Source organism: Delphinapterus leucas, chromosome 7 (genome assembly GCF_059928025.1).
Source record: "Delphinapterus leucas isolate spDelLeu-1000000601 "Yukka" chromosome 7, BTC_Dleu_Yukka2, whole genome shotgun sequence".
Taxonomy (NCBI): Eukaryota; Metazoa; Chordata; class Mammalia; order Artiodactyla; family Monodontidae; genus Delphinapterus; species Delphinapterus leucas.
In genome coordinates, this window is record NC_143135.1 from 94,701,894 (window position 1) to 94,719,805 (window position 17,912).

Below are 17,912 nucleotides of genomic sequence, written 5' to 3' on the forward strand. Positions count from 1 at the left end.
AGTCTGGGCCAGAGACTTCCAGGTTCAAGAACTTTGGTTCTGGGTAATGGGCAGGGAGAAGATGAAGGCGATGATGTGAGGGGCATCCAGGACCGTGTCTGCATGTTGACAGAAGGGCTGCTCACTGACAGCCTTTCAAGTGGGAGATGAATCTACTCAAAGGAGAAGAAGCAGGGACCCTGGGGTGAGGAAGTGAGCTTCCGCCACCTGGCAGCGCTGTCCACATCGGGCAACCGCACTGAGGCAGAGTGGCTTCCAGGAGCCAAGCAGCCTCTCCCAAGCATCACTCTGTGGCCAGAAGCACTCAGTCAAGCCAGAGGCACCAGCATTGTCAATAAATGCTCTTCTGCAGGATTTGGCAAAGCCTGGACGCAAACAATCTAAAAGCATCCCCTCTTGTAATAGGGTCAACCCAATGAACCCAACTGTTAATGGCCCACCATAACTCCATCACCCACAGAGAAACCTCAGAGTCATCCCCAACTCCTCCCACAGACAGTCCTTTGGAGTGTCAGAAATGTCTCTAAATCCTGGCAGCCCAGTGTCTGGGCCAATCTTGCACTCTGGGTCTGCCCACCAAGTACGAGTTGTGTGGTATTGGGTCAGTTACTTCAGTTCCCTCAGCCATAAAATGGGAACATTTATGAGACTGAGTTTGCAAGGTTATTAGGACAAAATTACTTAGCTAACATACAACACAAAGCATAGGGCACAGCACAGAGGAGAATATTAATAAAGAATATCCCTTCCTTTTCTTCATCCTCTCCATTCCTGTGGACCAGGCCTTAAGGTAGGCCTTCTCCATCTTTACCTGAGCTGTTGCAATGGCCTCTTACCTGGTCTCCCTTCCCCTCCTCCACACAGCTGCCAGAAGTATCTTTCTCTGTGGCAACAGTTATGTTTTAAACTAAATTTACTTAAGCAACATTTGAGCACATTGTGTGCCTGGCACTGTGCTGGCGCTGCAGATATAAAAGTAAATGGGCTTGGGGCTTCCCCAGTGGCACAGTAGCTAAGAGTCCGCCTGCCAGTGCAGGGGACACAGGTTCGATCCCTGGCCCAGGAAAATCTCACATGCTGTGGAGCAACTAAGCGCGTGCGCCACAACTACAGAGCCTGCGCTCTAGAGCCCATGAGCCACAACTACTGAGCCCGCATGCCATAACTACTGAAGAAGCCCACACGCCTAGAGCCTGTGCTCCTCAGCAAGAGAAGCCACCGCAGTGAGAAGCCCGCGCACCGCAATGAAGAGTAGCCCCCACTTGCCAAAACTAGAGAAAGCCCGCGCACAGCAACGAAGACCCAACACAGCCAAAAATAAATAAATAAATTTATAAAAAAATAAAAATAAAAAAATAAATGAGTTCTCTCCCAGGGAGAGAGAGCTTCCCTGCCTCTCTCCCATAATAAATATTTACGATTTTTTTTATCTAGAAGGTCACCAAGTGGGGACTCAAACTGAACCCATGCTCTTTCTAATTCACCCCTCATCTCCATCACCCCTCACCTGCCTTCCTTCCGCCCCCCCACACACACATAACTTCAGCACAAGGACAAGTAGCAGGAAGTCCCAGCATAAAGAGACTGTCCAGACAGTGACAGAAAGTAAACAGGCAAAGATTATGACTCAATTAACTGCAAGCATCTGGCTCAATGACTCTGGCGGAGGAAATGCCTCTTTTTGAGGAGGGGGTTGGGTGATCACCTCCCTTCTCAATATTTCCCTTTTCGTGGCAGCCTGAACAAGATCAGATCCTCGGGCAGTGTTGGTCCAGCCGGCACTTGAAAGCCAAGAGCAAGGTCCAGCATGAGCCCTCGGACCCGGCTTGAAACCTTCAGCCCCAGACAGATGGACTCAGGGGATTCTGTGAGTGCCTGCCAGACAAAGGTCTGTTCCCAAGGTGTGATGACCACCTCACCTCCTACCTCCCCTCCCGGACACCATCACACCCGCAGATGCAGACAGGCACACTCTCAGAGTAGCTGAGATGGTAGAAGTTACATTGAAAAAAGCCAGAGCCACCAAACAGGATTAAACAGGTAAATCTGCTGTGATAAACATAACCCAGATCAAGGCTCAAAACCCTTGTCTTTACAGGACATGAGCTGCCAGGACTTAGCTTCTCTGTCTGTATAACCATCCAGGATGCGAAAGGACACAGCAAGACTAGAAGAAACAGAAACACAAAGAATAAGACACAACCCCTGCCCTGGGCACGGCATCACAGTAACAGTACCATAAACTCTGCGGCAAAAAACAACGGAAACTACTGTCTCATGTTTCTGGAGGCCAAGAGGTCTGAAATCAGGGTGTTGGCTAGGGCCATTCTTCCTCTGAAGCCTCTAGGGGAGGATCCTTCCTTACCTCTTCCCCCTTCTGGTGGCCCCAGGTGATCCTTGGCCTATGGCAGCATCGCTCAAATCTCTGCCTCTGTCTTCACACGACCGTCTTCCCTCTGTATCTACACATCATCTTCCCTCAGCGTGTGTTTGTTTCTGGGTCTCTTCTCACCAGTCCTATTGGATGAAGGGCCCATCCTACTCCAGCATGACCCAGTCTTAACTAATTATATCTACAATGACCCTCTTTCCAAATAAGGTCACATTCTGAGGATCTGGGTGGACATGAATTCTTGGGGTGTTACCACCCGGGTCCTTGGCCTCTTTAATCAGTAGATATTGATAAGGGGCCAGACAAGGAATTCAGGCAAGGCTTTACTGGGATTTGTGCTGCAGCAAGAGGAAGCAAGAACAAGTAACAGTGTGCACTTGCTCTTTTCTCGCTCTCCTCTCTCCAAGGAGGGCAGGCGGTCTCTTAACTGGGGGAGGGTAGGGACAGATCAGCATGGTGGTCAGGCTGGAGGGGTGCCTTAGACGGTCTGCCCACCCGCTTGGTGGTGCTGTGTACAGGGATGATGGGTATTACCCTGCTTTTGGTCCCCGTACCTGATAAATGGCAGTTGGCTTGTGGCCTTTTTGTATCTTATTGTTTCTACTTTGGCCCCAACTGCGCATGTGTGCAGTGATTTTTAGTCCCTTTTAGTTTCTTCGTATTCTGTTGCTCAAGGAGAAGTTTGTCGAGGTGCAAGCACTGCAGCAAAGGGTCCCAGTCTTGTCTCAGGGAGACACTATTCAACCCAGTACAGGCATCGACAATCCAGCAGGAGGATATACTGCCAAGTTGCCAATAAAAGTTAGAAGAAAGGACCATATGAAGGGGTTTAAGATGGGTCAGTTCCAGGTGGACATCTTAGCAGCTGTGCAACCCTGGACAAGCTGCTCAACTTCTCTGAGCCTCAGTTCTCTGGTCAACAGCACAGGATTGTTTTGAAGGCCAAATAAGAAAAGATGCTTTGTTGCTATAAAGCCCTGTGCACAGACACGTGTGATGTTTCTTCACCAATCCATGCACGTTGGCTTCCTGAATAAATTGGGAGCTGCCCTGATCTCATCGGCAAGCATTTGCCAGGGTATCTCTTGTATAGAGTCCAAGCTGGATCATTTTATGATTCAGGACTTCTGAAGGGCATCCTTTAGTAGCTGCCAGAGGGAATCAGTGTGTGGTCCTGTTAAGCCCTTAACCGGCTTGCCCTCTCCTCTGGTCCAGGCTCCACCTTGCACCCAGCACTGAGCTTCTGCACCTCTTCAGGGATCTGTTTGCAATTCCATCCCTGAAGAGTTGCAAAAGCTCAGTACCGGGAGGAGAAAAGTGGGCACTGGACCTCCCCTGCCAGGTAGGGAGATACAGAATGAGCCAAGCACATGACAAAGCACAACTCGGGTGGGACTGCACCTGCAGGACGGTCCAGCCTTTCCTGGAGCAGATGCATGGACTACATCAGGGCCTTCAAAATTCTCACAAGTCCTGCATCTGTAGGACACAGGTCCCTTACACTGACAGTGCTCTGCACGGCTGGTGAAGCCCTCACACAACCGTTCTCCCCTCCCACCTTCACAACCACATCGTGGACCAGACTGGGCAGCTGTCTTAACGCCGCAGGGAACTGAGGCCAAGAAGTGAGGGTCCAGCCCTCATCCACACAACTGGCAAAAGATGGGGTTGAAACCTGAATAAAAACCATGCACTGTTGATGAAGCAGTAAAAAATCTGTGACATGTAGACTACATGGCAAAACATACATTCTGAAGGTGATGATTTATTTAACCTGTGGCTGAACTAATAATCGTTTTCACTTCACTGACAGTATTTTTATGGCACCATTGTAAGCACTTTACAAATATTAAGTCACCTAATCCTCTCAACAGTCCTTAAAGGTAGATATTATTGTCACCCATTTTACAGATGAGGCAAGTGAGACACAGAGAGGTTAAATAACATGCCCAAGGTAACCCAGCTGGTGGGTGACAGAGCTGTTATAGTTAAGATTTAAAGCTGTGCATGGAGTTTATTCCATGTATAATAGACTGGATTTTAAACTGATTCTCTGATCCTGAGGAAATAAATGTAATAAAGTTTTCATCTATACTATTTAATTTCTAGCCAGATTCTTTTTTTTAAAAAATCATCAAAGTATTATATGTTCGTGGTCTCAAATCTACAGCACAGTTAAGAGGAAAAGCAGCATCTCCCAGCCCCACTGCCCTCCCTTTTCCTTTAAACCACTGGGCTCCTCCAGGGTGAAGCTATGAGCAGCCTCTAGAGACAGAAGAAAAGAAAGAGGCTGCCTCTGAAATAATCTGAAATTCATTCTTTGCCTACTTTGCAGGGGAGAGGACTGAATGAAAATATTTTCTCTGAGACTGATTTCAAATTATACTGGCAATGTAGAAACTACCCCCTGGGGTCCAGGCAGGCCCACCCTGTGCTCTGGTGCCACAGGGGCCCGAGTGGCTTTCCAGAGGTCCCTGGAGGACAGCAGAGGCCATTGCAGTTCCTCCCCATGACCCATGCAGGGCCTACCCACGCACGATGCGGTGGAAAAGGCCTGGGCATCCCAAGTTACGCAGACCTGGATCCCACCCCCTCTGAGCCTCTGTCTCCTCCTTTGTAAAATGGAGGCAAGAGCAGCACCCACATCCTAGGGTGGCCGCAAGGACCAGATGAGGTGATGTCCTTTCTTTGCACAGCTGTAAAAGCCTGGCACATGGGAACACAATTTACATGCTGGCTATTTTTCCCTCTTGTGGTCTATGGAAGCAAAAGTGTCTTGTCATTCTGTCAGATGCACTGTGTGCCCCACCCCCGCCCCCAGCCTTAGTTTCCCCACCTGTGGAAGTTCACCCTGGCAAGAGAAAGGTCAGCTCCCACCCAGCAGAGACCAGCCAGGGTTGGGGATTCTCAGGTTCCCCAGTTCTTCTTTGGTGCAGTTATTTAAGACTCAGTTCTACAGCCTCAGGGCCTAACCCATGCCTTGGGAGAAGGGCTGCCAAGCAGTGAAAATCCTCTCCGGAAAGAGACTCAACAGAGGGCCACACTTGCATCCCTCACAGAGAGCCGAGGTGCCCCTTGCTGTCCCCATAGCACAGGCGCTGCATTCCCTACCTGCCGCATTTCAGAACTGTTTGGCTTGGGTGACGAGAGCTGTTGCCAGCACCTGCCCATGGGCTGCACCCTTTCTCACTTAATTTCCTGGGAGAGGCTAGAACAAAAGGGTCTGTCGCTGAAACTTATCTCAAATTATTTGGGCTCAGAGGAAAGAATCATAGACTCTGCTGGCTGGAAGGAACCCAAAGGATTCATGGATGCCAAGCTCCAGTCTCTGAGTTCAGCTCACTCCAGAAGTAACAGCCTCTACCCTCTCCCCAGCATAGAAAGAGATCTAGACCAGCATTTCACAAACTTAAAGGTACATTTGAATCACCCAGGGATCTTGTAATGCAGATTCTGACTCAGTAGGTCGATCTAGAGGACTTGCTGCCCTCAGAAGGTCCTGCTGTAATAGGGGGAGTGCAGTCCCCGGGGAAGGCCCTTCTCCAACCACAGGGTCTAACATCACAGTGCCTTTAGCACCATAGAAAATATTTGTTGGATGGATGGTTGGATGGGCGGATGGACGGATGGGCAGATGGATGGATGGGCAGATGGATGGATGGATGGACAGATGGATGGATGGATGAACGGATGGGCAGATGGATGGATGGATGGGCAGATGGATGGATGGATGGAGGGACGGATGGGCAGGCAGATGTAGGTGGACGGATGCTGATGTGAAGATCAAACTGTCCTATAATTACATATCTAGGTAAAAATGTCCTGAAGGTGAAATGAGGGAAGGGGGAAGGAGGGGAGGGAGGGAGGGAGGGAGGGGAAGAGGGCAGTGAAAGATGAAAAACCCTCTAAACTCCCAAAGAGTTTTCTTTTTAACTCTACTGGAACATCTTATTAACTTAGAATGATTTATGGATGTGTCATATCCCCTCCTGTAGACTATGAGGTGTGCACGTGCAGGGCTGTGTTTTTTATCTCCTAATCCCCAGTGCCTGGCTCTAGCAAGAGCTCCATAAATACACATTTTGTGAAATGAATAGGGATAATAGCTCCATTCAGGAAATCCCCTTTAGGTACCAGACATGGATATCTCATTTAATCCTGTAACAGCCTTATAAGGTCAGTCCTATTATCACCACTTTACAGGTGAGGAATGTGAAACTCGGGAAGATTAAGTAAGATGCCCACAGTCACACAATCAGTGGTTGGGATTAGTGCCCAGGCGACCGAAGCCCATGCTGCTCACCGAGGGAGAGCCAGGTTGTGTGAGGCCTCAAGCTGATACATTTTGAGGGACCCTCTTTGAGAAAAACATACCCGCAAAACTCTGCTGCAAAATTTACAAAACAGTATGACTATGTGAACACATCACCGGGACCATTCCCAGCCTTGGAGGTGCCGTGCAGGGAGGGGCTCTGCAGCTTAGGCTACATTAGCTGCATGGCAAAAATGCCTCTGACCTTGACCCACGTGCTGGAAATGAGAGCAACAGGAAGAAGGGAGAGGAAAAACTGTCAGACAGAGAGAGAAAGAGATAAAACAGGAGCAAAAGGAAAGAAAGGAGGGAGAAAAAAGGAGGAGACTCAAAGAGATGGTTGGAAAAGAGAAAGAGCCATCAGAGATGGGACAGGAAGGAGCTGAGGGGGAGTTAAAGCTGCCTCTGGATGAATGGGGGCACGGGGCTGGGAACATCCAGCCAGCTGGTCCCCCCAGCACCCGGGAGGACGGGCCCTCTGCTCTCTCCAGGCCTCTGAGCCTCCACCTGTACACCGTGCAACCTCCTCCCCACAAGGACCCTGCCTCGTCCTGCCCACCTGTCTCCTTCCCAGGCCTCTCTTCAAGCTCCCAGGCCCACTTGGGAGCCTGGGCCCGAGCTGGAGACAGGAGGGCTGAGTAATCATCCCTCCAGCAAGCCTCGCCCAGCAGCATTCTTGCCCACGCAGCTACCTCTTTCCTGGTTCATCACCTGACCACCCAGCAAGGAGATGCAAGCCTGGGGCCTGATGTTTAGCCGGGTACATAGAGGAAGCAAGGTCAGGGAAAGCCTGGTTCAGGGTGGCCCCCTGGCCTCCCACTGCCCGACTGCTGGGTCCTCCTTAAGAGGGACATGCCTGCCTGGGTCTTCGCAGCCTGTCCCTTGAAGTCACCTGTTCTGAGATCACGGGCACTTGACCTGGCCCAAAACTTCCAATTCTGAAGGCCATCACCCTTGAGTGGGGAAGGATGGTGGGCCCAAGAGACCCCCCAGACCAGCTCAGATCTCTGCTGCTCAGAGATGAGTCCAAGGCCACACCTGATGGAGGAGCCAAGATTAGGCCAGTAAACAGTTAAATCGAGCCAATATTCCTCCTTCTGCCCAGAGGTCACCGGTGTCTTGCATGCACCATATCTCCCCAGACCATCACCCAGGGCTTTCAGACACATGCGTTGCATTCAGCCCTGAACCGGGCTCAAGCCCCAGCTCTGCCAAAAACCCAGTGTGATTTGCGGGCCAGTCACTTCATCTCCACGAGCTATGATTTCCTCAACTGTCAAATGGGAGCAAAATATTCCTCATGGGGTTATGGTGAGAATTAAAGAGATGAAACATACAAGCATGTTATCAATGGATGGGCCAATACAAGAGTCTAACCTGGGCTGGTCTCTGGGGAGGGTCAAGGCTGAGACATGGAAGAAAATCTAGACTTGTTCAGAAACCGACACTAATTTACTGTGTGATCTTGGACATCCCTTTTGTGGGAATTTAGTTTCCTGACCCACAAAGGGGATGGGAGAAGACAGTTGTCCAAATCCCTTCCAGTTCTGTGGTTCTGTGGTTCTGTGGTTCCAAGGTGTCTCCTTGCACACCCCCTGGCCAAAGGGGTGGCTCCAGACCTCAGGATACAGCAGGATGTGAATCTGCAGTGACCCTGATGGGTGATATTCAAAATAGTAATAACTGGTGAGGCAGGGGCAAAAAACGCTCAAAAGGGATGTTGGCTGGTACTCCGTATATGAACCTACGCAGGACAGCTTCACTCCAAGGTCCAGGGAAAGGTAGGGAAACCTGTTCTTCACGGACTTCCCAATCCTGTTGCCCCACTCATGGCAACAATCCAGTTCCACCGAGCAGTAAATTCTGTCAGCCCACTCCCCAAACTCCTCCACCACCTCCCCACAGCCCCAAACAAAACACCCACACAGTGAGAACCCCAAACAAAACACCTGCAGCTAGAAGAGATGAGAGAGAGAGAGAGAGAGAGAGAGAGAGGGCCTTCTGACATCACGGACAGCCAACACCCGGTTGGGTGGAAGCCATTCAGCCAGGAAGGCTTTTACACCATCTAGGTGTGTCACCTGTTCTGAGGCCAAAGGCCGAAGAATGACTCCAGGTATTGTTCCAGCCCCTAAGACGAGTGTCGGATTATAAGACGCATAATCATTCCAGTTTGGCAACTTCACCCGTAGGGCTGCTTTAACTGACCTGCCCCATAGTCTCCAAATCACTCCTGGAAGACAGCGGTGGGAGGCACACGGCCAGCTCTTCGAGGCGGGGAGAGATGCTGGACGCTAGGGACCAAAGCCTGCCCTGCACTTAGGCCTCCTCCAGCCAATGCTGCCAGGGATCACTGACCTGCTGGCCGCCAGGGCCCGATCCCGGGAGGCCCTCCTCCTGACTTGCCGACGTCACTCAGCTCCAGGCTGTAGAGAATTCGGGAAGGTCGCAGAGCCAACATGGTAAGTGTGAAGGCCTCTGCTCCAAAAACAGGTGGAGGGAGGGTCTCCCCATAAAGGGCCCTTTGGGCAGCTGAGAATTTTGCAACACCTTCCAGGTTAAAAAAAGAAGTCACACCTGACTCGCCCCACACTCCAGCCCATTACAGGTGTCAGTCCCCACCCGCCCTCCTCGCCAACAGCCGTTGCACCGGCACCAAGCCAGGGCCATCCTGCCTACTCTCTTGCCCAAGGTCTCCTGGTCTGTTGCCTGGAGACTGGAGCCACTTTTCCAAGGCAAGGGTCTGCTCTGACACAATGGTGGCCCTCTGCTACCTCTCTGGGAAAACTGACTCCTTTTCTTTTTAAAGAAAAACAGAGGAGCACTGCTTCAGAACAATCTGGGGTGCCGTGGCGATCTACTTGCCCCTCCTTTTGGCTCTGCTTTCTCTCCTCCTCTGAACAGCGAGAGCTTCTCCACTGTCTTGGGGGCAAAGAGAATCAATCCCACCTTTCAGGGAGGACGGCTGAGGACAGGAAGGGGAGGAGGTGGAAACCAGGGAAACTTCCTTCTCTGATTGTTGGCCGGGATGCTGCAGTTGCCAACAAGCAAAGTGAAGATGAAAGGGGAGGAAAGGCAGGGAAGGGAATGGGGAGCATTAGGTCCGGGAGAGAAGGGGGTGACCTGCTGGGCCCCTCAGGTGACGGTCTCCTGACTCCCGAGCACTTTCTGTGACACTCCCCTGAACAGTCTGGCGATGCTCTAGCCCCAGGGCTGGGGGAGCTGGGGCCAGAAAGGGGAAGGGGTTCGCCTGCTTTACTCTGCAGTTCAGCCAGGATTGAAGCACCAGCTGTCTATGTCCCGTCCCTAGAAGCCCAGCCTGTTTGCAGAGAAGCTCCATCCTGCCAGGGCTCTCAGGAGGGAAGAGGAAGCAGTGCCAGCCCGCCTGAATGTCAGCGGCTTCTTGGTGGCACTTGGAGCAACATGGAAGGGGGCAATCTGGAGGGCAGATGGCTGGGGCACTAGCCATAGAGTCAAAAGGTCACATGGCCAGCTCCCTTATGAGCTTGTCAGTCTTCAAACTTTCCTCTGAGACTCACCGTCTCCCTCTGTAAAACAGAAACATTATCCACGTGACCCCCTAGGCACAGACACAGGGTTAGTGGAAAGATTAAACGGGCTAGTGGTATATGTGAATAGCCTCTGTAAACCAGGGAGCCCTGTACAGATGTCAGCATTTATGACTAAAGAAAAATCCACTCCAGGGAACGGCAGGTGGGCGGCGTGGCCAGCACTGACCCTCCACTGCCCGGAGAAGGAGCCGGGTGCTACTGTATGAGTGCATGGTGGCAAGTGGGCAAGCTGGGGAGGAGGGACCAGGCCCGGGGCCCCAGAGGCAAGGCAGCAGATTTACCCACTATCCAGGATGGGACCCAGGGAGCTTCTGGCCCCTAAGCTAACCATTAAACCACCTGTACCTGATAATCCTGTTATTTCCCTGTAATGAGGCCCAGACAACTGTAGCTCCCAGCCCTCCCTTCTCCTTCCCCTCCCTGCTTCCTCCCACACCCTCGGGCCGCTCCCTAGACAGAGTCCTACACTGGTAGCTGTGTCTTCATGACGGTTCTCCTTCAAACCTATTCAACCAGGTACACCCGTGAGACAGGAGCTGGGGAGGGCCCTGGGCAGAGGTCTGAGCCCCATCTCCCCTCAAGGGGAATGTGTCCCTTGATATCTGATACCCACAGCTGAGCTCTGGAGGGAAGCCTGGGACGCTGGGACTAGCCATCCTGATCTTAACTCATTACTGCCCAGGAGGCCCCAACACACCATGAACCACCAGAGTAGAGCGTTCAACACCTGAGGTCAGCCCAAACCTTGGGCCACCCTGGAAGAAGCAGGTCCCCCCCAACCCTCTCCTCCTTGACTTGCCAGCTGGTACAAACCCAGTGGGTTGCTGGGCTTGGCTGGGGCTCAGGAATGTGGCAGGTCAGCAGGGGTCCGGGAGCATGGGTGGGGTCCACCTCCAAGAGAGGCCGAGTCCAGGAGCCCACTCAGCCCTGGTGGCACCTTCCTGGCTCGCAGACAGAAGAGCTGGGCAGTCGAAAGACCCAAGAGGGCAAGGCAGGCAAAGAAGGGCTAGGCCCCCTCCTGTTCTCCAGGCCCCCTCCCTACCTGATGTGAGCCCCAAAGTAGCTCCATCCTTCCAACCACCATTTAATCAGCCCCTGCTATTGGCCAGCCTCCAGACGGCTGGAAGGAGGACAAGAGGGTACAATGCCTAGGTCCTGCCCTGGAGGTGCTCGAAATCCAGAGGAAGGACAGCTCCTTAAGCAAAGGATCCTAAAGGAGTGTGACAAATCCAGTGCCAGAGGTGGTGCAAGGTACCCCTGGAGGAGGCAGTAAATTCTCTCTGGGGGTGGTCAGGGAGTTGTCCCAGAAGAGCAAGTACTTGCACTGGACCTTGAAGGATGAGCAGGCTCTCTCCAGGCAGAGGGAAGCGCATGTGAACAGCAAGAAAGCATGGCCGTGGGGGACGAGGGGGAGGGTGCTGTGGCTGGAGCAACAGGCGCAGGGGGCACAGCTGAGGTCTGGGCCCCGCGGGGTGGTCGTACAAGGCTGTGCACGGAGCTCAGGTTAAGGGTCCCCGCTGTGCTCTGCAGCTCAGGGGGGCTGGGCCAGGGTGAAGCCCCAGCAGCTGCCAGGGGCTCACGCCTTGGGCTAAGCCACCCCCAGAATCTGGCCCAGCCCACCCTTGACCCCTCCCAGGCACGGCAGCAGGCGTCCAGCTCCACTCGTTCATCCCAAGAAATGGGCAGCATGCCTCCTCTGTGCTCGCACTAGACTTGCTGGTGAGAGAAAGCAGACCCCTGCGCTCACTCAGCGTCTAGAGGCAGCGGAGGGTGGGGAGGGGTAGAGGATTATCAAACAATCACACCAACTCCTGTTTCCCTAACAACTGACTCACAGGCTGTGATGAAACACGTGGGGAGCTGTCAGAGCCAGATCAGGGCGTGGGCCTTGCTGGAGGTCAGCAGAGGCCGAGGGCTGCATAGGAGCTGGGATGGGAGGAGACAGGCCGTGTCAGGCAGAGGGACCAGCTCCTGAGAATGTGGACGTACATCCCCAGGCCCTCTTCCGTTCCCCAGGGCTCTTCACTCCTGCACTTGGGGCGGAGTTCTGTACCTGGCTACTGACACGGAGAAGTGGTTTAGAAGTCGGGTCTGGTCCATGCCCCCGGGCCTCTCCCTCACCCTCTCCACCTCCCCTCTGTGCAGTTGAGACCCCAGTGGTCATCTGCAGCAAACGCCCTTCACTCCCAGCCTGTGCCCTTGACGAGGACTAAGAAAATCTGAGGAGCTGAACATGGGAAGTGCGGAGAGACTGGTCCAGGGCAGAGAGGAAAAATGGAAGCAACCAAAAACAGGGCTCAGGAACTCTGCACAAACTTTCCAAAGCCCCAGAACTAACTCAGGACAGCAGGAAACAAATGCTCTCAGGGCTGAACCTCTTGGCAGGCCTCTCAGATTTCCCAGGCAGCTCTCCTCCCCTCAGCCTTCCTTCTTGATCAGATGAGAACATCTGCCTCTGTAAAGCACCTCAAATGCCCAAGCAATGATTCCCCCAGAGAGTGATTCCCCAAAACCTGAAATGCGTTCATCTGCCACATTCTCTTATAAACCTGTTGCCACAAGACTATGAGCTTCTAGAGGAGGGTCTGTGTCTTTTCCATCTTTTTAGCCCCAAACCTAGCACAGGGCCTGGCACGGAATAGGCACTCGATAAACATTTGTGAATGAAGGACAAATAAATGACCAAAGACTGGAACCCCTATAATGAGCGGTTCTGACACTGAAAACAAGATTAGCCAAGTCTGATTGAAAAAGATACCAGATGCTACTGGAGCTGTTACCAAGCTGCTTGCATCCCAGACAGGGCTGGGGTGAGGCCTGAGCCCACCTGGAAACCCCAGCGATGGGAAAGAGAGAGAGTCGGAGCAGAACCAACACGGCAATCCCCCTGTGACGTGCTTAACTCCACCTCGCAGCCCGCAGCTCTGACTGTCAGGATTGCAGTAGAGAAATTCGTAAACAAGACTCAGAACCGGGACACCTCTCCCCCACCCCTCCCTCCCGGAGCAGCTTCCAGCTTCCTGGCATAATCCGCATGCAAGCGGAAACTCTCACAGGGTAGCAGGTGAAAGAAATACTTGAGGAAGAGGACGAGAGACTGAGTTGGTACCCGTTCGGGGATGGCAGCAGTGTCTTCCGTCACAAAATGTTCTGCATATCCGTCTGGCCGGGCTCTGCCTGCTGACGTGTCTGATGCTTTAGGCATTTCCTGCAGTCTTAATTTCTTCCTTTATAATATGCATGCATTCATTCAGCGTGCGTTTCCTGAGCATATGCTATGCGCTGGCTAGACACAGTGGGAAAGTCAGAGAAAAATACCCAAAATCGAAGCCCTCGGCTCCATATGCTCCATGGATGGAAGAGAGGCAGGGGAGACTACTTCCCCCCACCCCAGGCAGAGCAGGGCACTCGTTCACCCATGGATGTGAAACAGAAAGGGGGCAACGTAGCTGAGGTCACCCCACTTCACCGTCATCCCATTCCCACCCTGACGCTGGGACTTCACTCATGATCACACCTCCGCTCCTCAGAGAGCAGGGTTCTGTCAGGCTGTCGGGAGGACCTACTGTGGTGAGGAGGAATCACTGATGCGCTAAAAGAGAATAATAACAACAGCAGCCATGTCTCACCTCCACCCAAACACAGCAAGCACAGCATTCCGTGGTTTGAGAAGCACATTCACATCCTGAATCTTACCTACAACTCTCTGAGATACAGTGATCCTCCTTGTACAGACGAGGGGACTGAGACTCAAAGGGCTCAAGTGACTTGAGAAGGGTCACTCAGCCAACAGGAATCAGGATTGGACTCTAAGCTCTGGGATTTGGGGATTAAGTGCCCTGCTTTTCCTTCACGCCCTCCGTCTCCTCTAAGATGTGGACCCATAAGACCTGGACTTGAACTAGAACAAGAACTTAAGCTAGAAAGGACCAAGGGACCCCACTTTCCTATCTAGAAGCTGATAGATTTTATGATAAAGTATGCATTTAGGGAAGACTGCATCAGCCGGTGCAATCAAGTGGAAGAAAGACAATGTCATTTCTGCAAGGAGACTGCATCTCTCGCTAATCTCCTAAAGGTCACTAAGGAGGAAAAAAACACATGGACACAGGAAACCAGTGGACATAACTAACTTAGACTTTCAAGAAGACCAAGAAAAAGTTTCATGCCTGATGCTGCTTAGGAGAAAAAAAGACTCAAGTTACCATGAGATCACTAAGGATAGAAAATTGATTTAAAGAGAGAATGTTATGAGTAAATCAGGCCTAGGACTAGTCTCACCCGTAGTTAACAGCAAGCTCTTCAGAATCACAGGCCCTAAAGAAAGGAGATCGTCCAGATAAGTGGTTCCCCAAAATTTGGTTCAGCCTCAGAGCCCTTTGGCCCTGAAATCTAATGTAGAACCCCATGTGGAAAACAGAGAAAACCAGAGCTGCAGCGTTTGAAAGGACTGTGACCCCCAGCCACTCCTGCCCTCTCTCCCTCCCAACACTACGGCAACCTCTGGGGGCTCCACCAAATCCCCCCAGGATGCCATAGAGCCCTTGTCTGGCCTTGCCTTTGTCTACTGTGGAAATTTCCTTCACGATCCAGCTTCTACTCACAGCTCTTCTGTGGCTTAAAACAATCCTCCCCTTGCCAAGAGAAAGCCATCTTTCCGTAATTTCCCCATTCATCCTCGGTATCCTTTTCGCCTTCACCCTGAGATGGCCCCACACGTTTCAAAGGACCACACTTGTAATACCCTGAATCTTCACTTCTCTGGCTTGCATCCCCCACCCTTTGTTCATAGAGAGATCACACATGTCACATGACATCACTTCGGGTCCCCTAACTGCTGTGGTCACTCTGGGCACCCTAGTCCTTCAATTCCTTTCCTGAAGTCAGAGCCCTTGACCTAATGAAACCACAAAATAGCTACCATTTGCTTGGTTCCTACTACACATATGCTAGGCCCTCTACTAGGCTCTTTCTCATTAATAATTAACGATCTTTTAGTATCTATTATGTCAAGCACTTGCTAGGCTCTGTATTGATACTGTTATTAATTATTAATTAAAATAATACAACGTGTACTCCATGGACACGAGGACTTTGCCTACTGGTCCACTGCTGTATATCCAGTCCCAGAACAGTGCCTTACTGAATGGACAAAGTATGATTATTGTTGTTGTTTTATTATTAATATTTATTGCATTCCTACTATGTAACAGGCCATGTGCTATATGCGGTACATACTTTGGTCTCATTAAGAGGAAGACATTGAAATTCTGTCTCTCTGTCTCTGTCTCTGCCTCTCTCTCTCACACACACACACAAAATTGAGGCTCCCAGGGGTTAAATAACTTGCCTGAGGCTCGTGCTCCATCCAGTATAAAACACAGCCTCCCCTAGCAATTTGCAGCCCAGCACGGAAAAACTTCACCAGGTGTTCCCAGAGTTACGTGAGTGGGCAGGAAAGTGGCAAAGGAGCTTTGGGTTCTACAGCTACAAAGTAATAGATGCAGAGCAGTCACGGAAGCAGCCCTGAGGCACTATTTACAGGATCGCGAGTTCGGAGTTCACAGGCAGAGATCCCGAAATCACTACAGACTTTGGCCAGGAGGTGGCAGTCCTTTGCTGCAGCTGCCAAACCAGCCCACTAGCGGCTGGTTCTCTGGCAGCAACCGGAACAAAAGAGAATGCTCTGGTCCAGCCCTGTGCAGACCCACCTGCAGAGCCTCCTCCAGCGCTGTGGGGGATCCTGCGCCCCAAGCCTCTGGAGTATGAGAGGGGATGAACTTTCACGTGCTAAACTCCTCTGCATGTCAAAGCACCGAACCATGTGCATCATCCCTGTTAACCCTCACCAACAACCCTGTGAAATAGATCATATTCTCCCCGTCTTACAGATGAGGAAACTGAGACTCAAAAAAATTAAGTAACATGCCCAGGACCACAGAGCTGGTAAGGGGAAGAGCTGGCTTCAGGCCAGTGCTCCTGACTCCGCGCACAGGGGGTACAGAAGCAGGTACAGAAGCCCCCTCTGAGCAGAGCATCTGAGACCCCTCAGACCACAAACACCAACCGAGGGAGACCATGAGCAAGTCTGTACAGTCATGAGAGGACCAGATGGGTTTCCTGTAGGCTAGAAAACGTGCATCGTAACTAGCAGGTAAAACACCTGACAGAACCTTTATCGCTGTCTGGTTTTATCATAGTTTTATCACACAGAAGTCCCAAAGGAGAAAACTGGGTCCAGGAGATGTTAAATGATTTACCTAAGGTAAATAATAGCTAAAAAAAAATAGCTCCACAGATAAGCAGAAGAGTCAGACTTTATAATACCAAGTCCTTCTTTCCTCCCCGTGATTTCTCTCCCGGTTAAAGTTTAAAGGACAATTCAGGACAAGCAAAGGGGAGTATGATTTTTCAAAGGCAATGTAAACTTTGTGGGGTTCTTTCACAAACCTCAGGCTGCATCACAGATGGCCGTTCCCTAGTTCAGATAAATTGCAAGGTTTAGAGAACCCTGCCAAGCTTTAAGATCCATCAACTCTTCCCAAAGGCAAACCCCCTAAGGGTCCCAGTCAGTCTAGGTGTCCTGACTCCTGATGGCTTTTCTGTCCCCTTCAGCCATTGCGCAGTCGTTGCATTCAGGTGCGCAAAACTGGGGGCACCTTCCTTCCCATCAGATCCTGCAGGGAAGGGAAGGTGGGCTGGACGGACACACTGTCCTGGGGCAGAGAAAACTGAATAAAGTAGAATTGTTGAGAGAACTCAGAGAGGCTGCAAGAGACCCAAGGATGGCCCTCAGGTGGGATTTGTAGGAGCGACAGGTAACAGCAGCATCACCTAGAGACAAGGGCTCTGCATTGGGGAACCAGGGCTTCCTTCAGTTTGACTCAACCCAACAGGCATGTACTAATACCTCACTCCTGCCCTTTACAACATCTTGCCATGTGACCTGGGGAGACCTAGCACAACGCCTCTGTGTCTCAGTTTCCCCATTTGTAGAACAGGAATTGTTCCATCCTCGCCCTCTCCCCTGGCCCTACCTGGAGTTGAGAGCTGTGCCTGAATACAAAAGCAGATTCTTAAATGACAGCAGCTGAACAGCAGGCTGTCAGCAGGATAACGAAGGCCACCTGACACCTCCCTTCCGCCCCAGGCCCTGCCCCAGAGCCATTATACGCTGGGACAGGGCCAAGGTACTCAGCTCAAATTGCCAACAGGTCAGCACCTATGTGGCTTAGCACAAGGCAAAACCATTTTGCCTTGTTTTGGCTTAGAACAAGGCAAAATGGTTTCTAATGCAGCAGCCGAGGCTGAGGTTGGTCCAAAGGAAAATGTGCTGCCGATAGGACAACTCAGCACAAGGCAGATTGAGTGACGATGTTTCCAGAGGCTCCTCCGTGCCAGGGCTTGGATACCCACCTGCGCGTGGCCCGGACTGGGGGGATCTGCCTGGAGACAGGCTAACAATTCAGAAGGCCCTTGAACACCAGCACGATTTGTCATCTCTGAGAGCCTTCCACGCACTCAGGGCTACCGCATCACAGCCAGGCTTGTCTCAGGAAACTCACACCCTCCTCTCTTGACTCGTGATCCCCCAGCCCTCACTTCACATCCCCTCTCATCACCTTACCTGTCATAG

General features: G+C 51.7%; 1 protein-coding gene across 9 annotated transcripts in view; it reads left to right on the plus strand.

The window, feature by feature from the left end:
* Window positions 1–8,868: 8,868 nt before the first annotated feature.
* TMPRSS4 (transmembrane serine protease 4) overlaps window positions 8,869–17,912 on the plus strand; it is a 39,850-nt gene continuing 30,806 nt past the window's right edge. For 4 of the 9 annotated variants that reach the window (XM_089915590.1, XM_089915591.1, XM_089915593.1 and 1 more), the window contains exon 1: window positions 8,871–9,166. In XM_089915590.1, the coding sequence (XP_089771716.1) occupies window positions 9,164–9,166 (3 nt within the window). In that variant the 5' untranslated portion in view covers window positions 8,871–9,163. Of the gene's footprint in view, window positions 9,167–17,912 lie in introns of all 9 variants that reach the window. The other 5 variants (XM_089915592.1, XM_089915598.1, XM_089915596.1 and 2 more) reach the window with 3 other exon arrangements.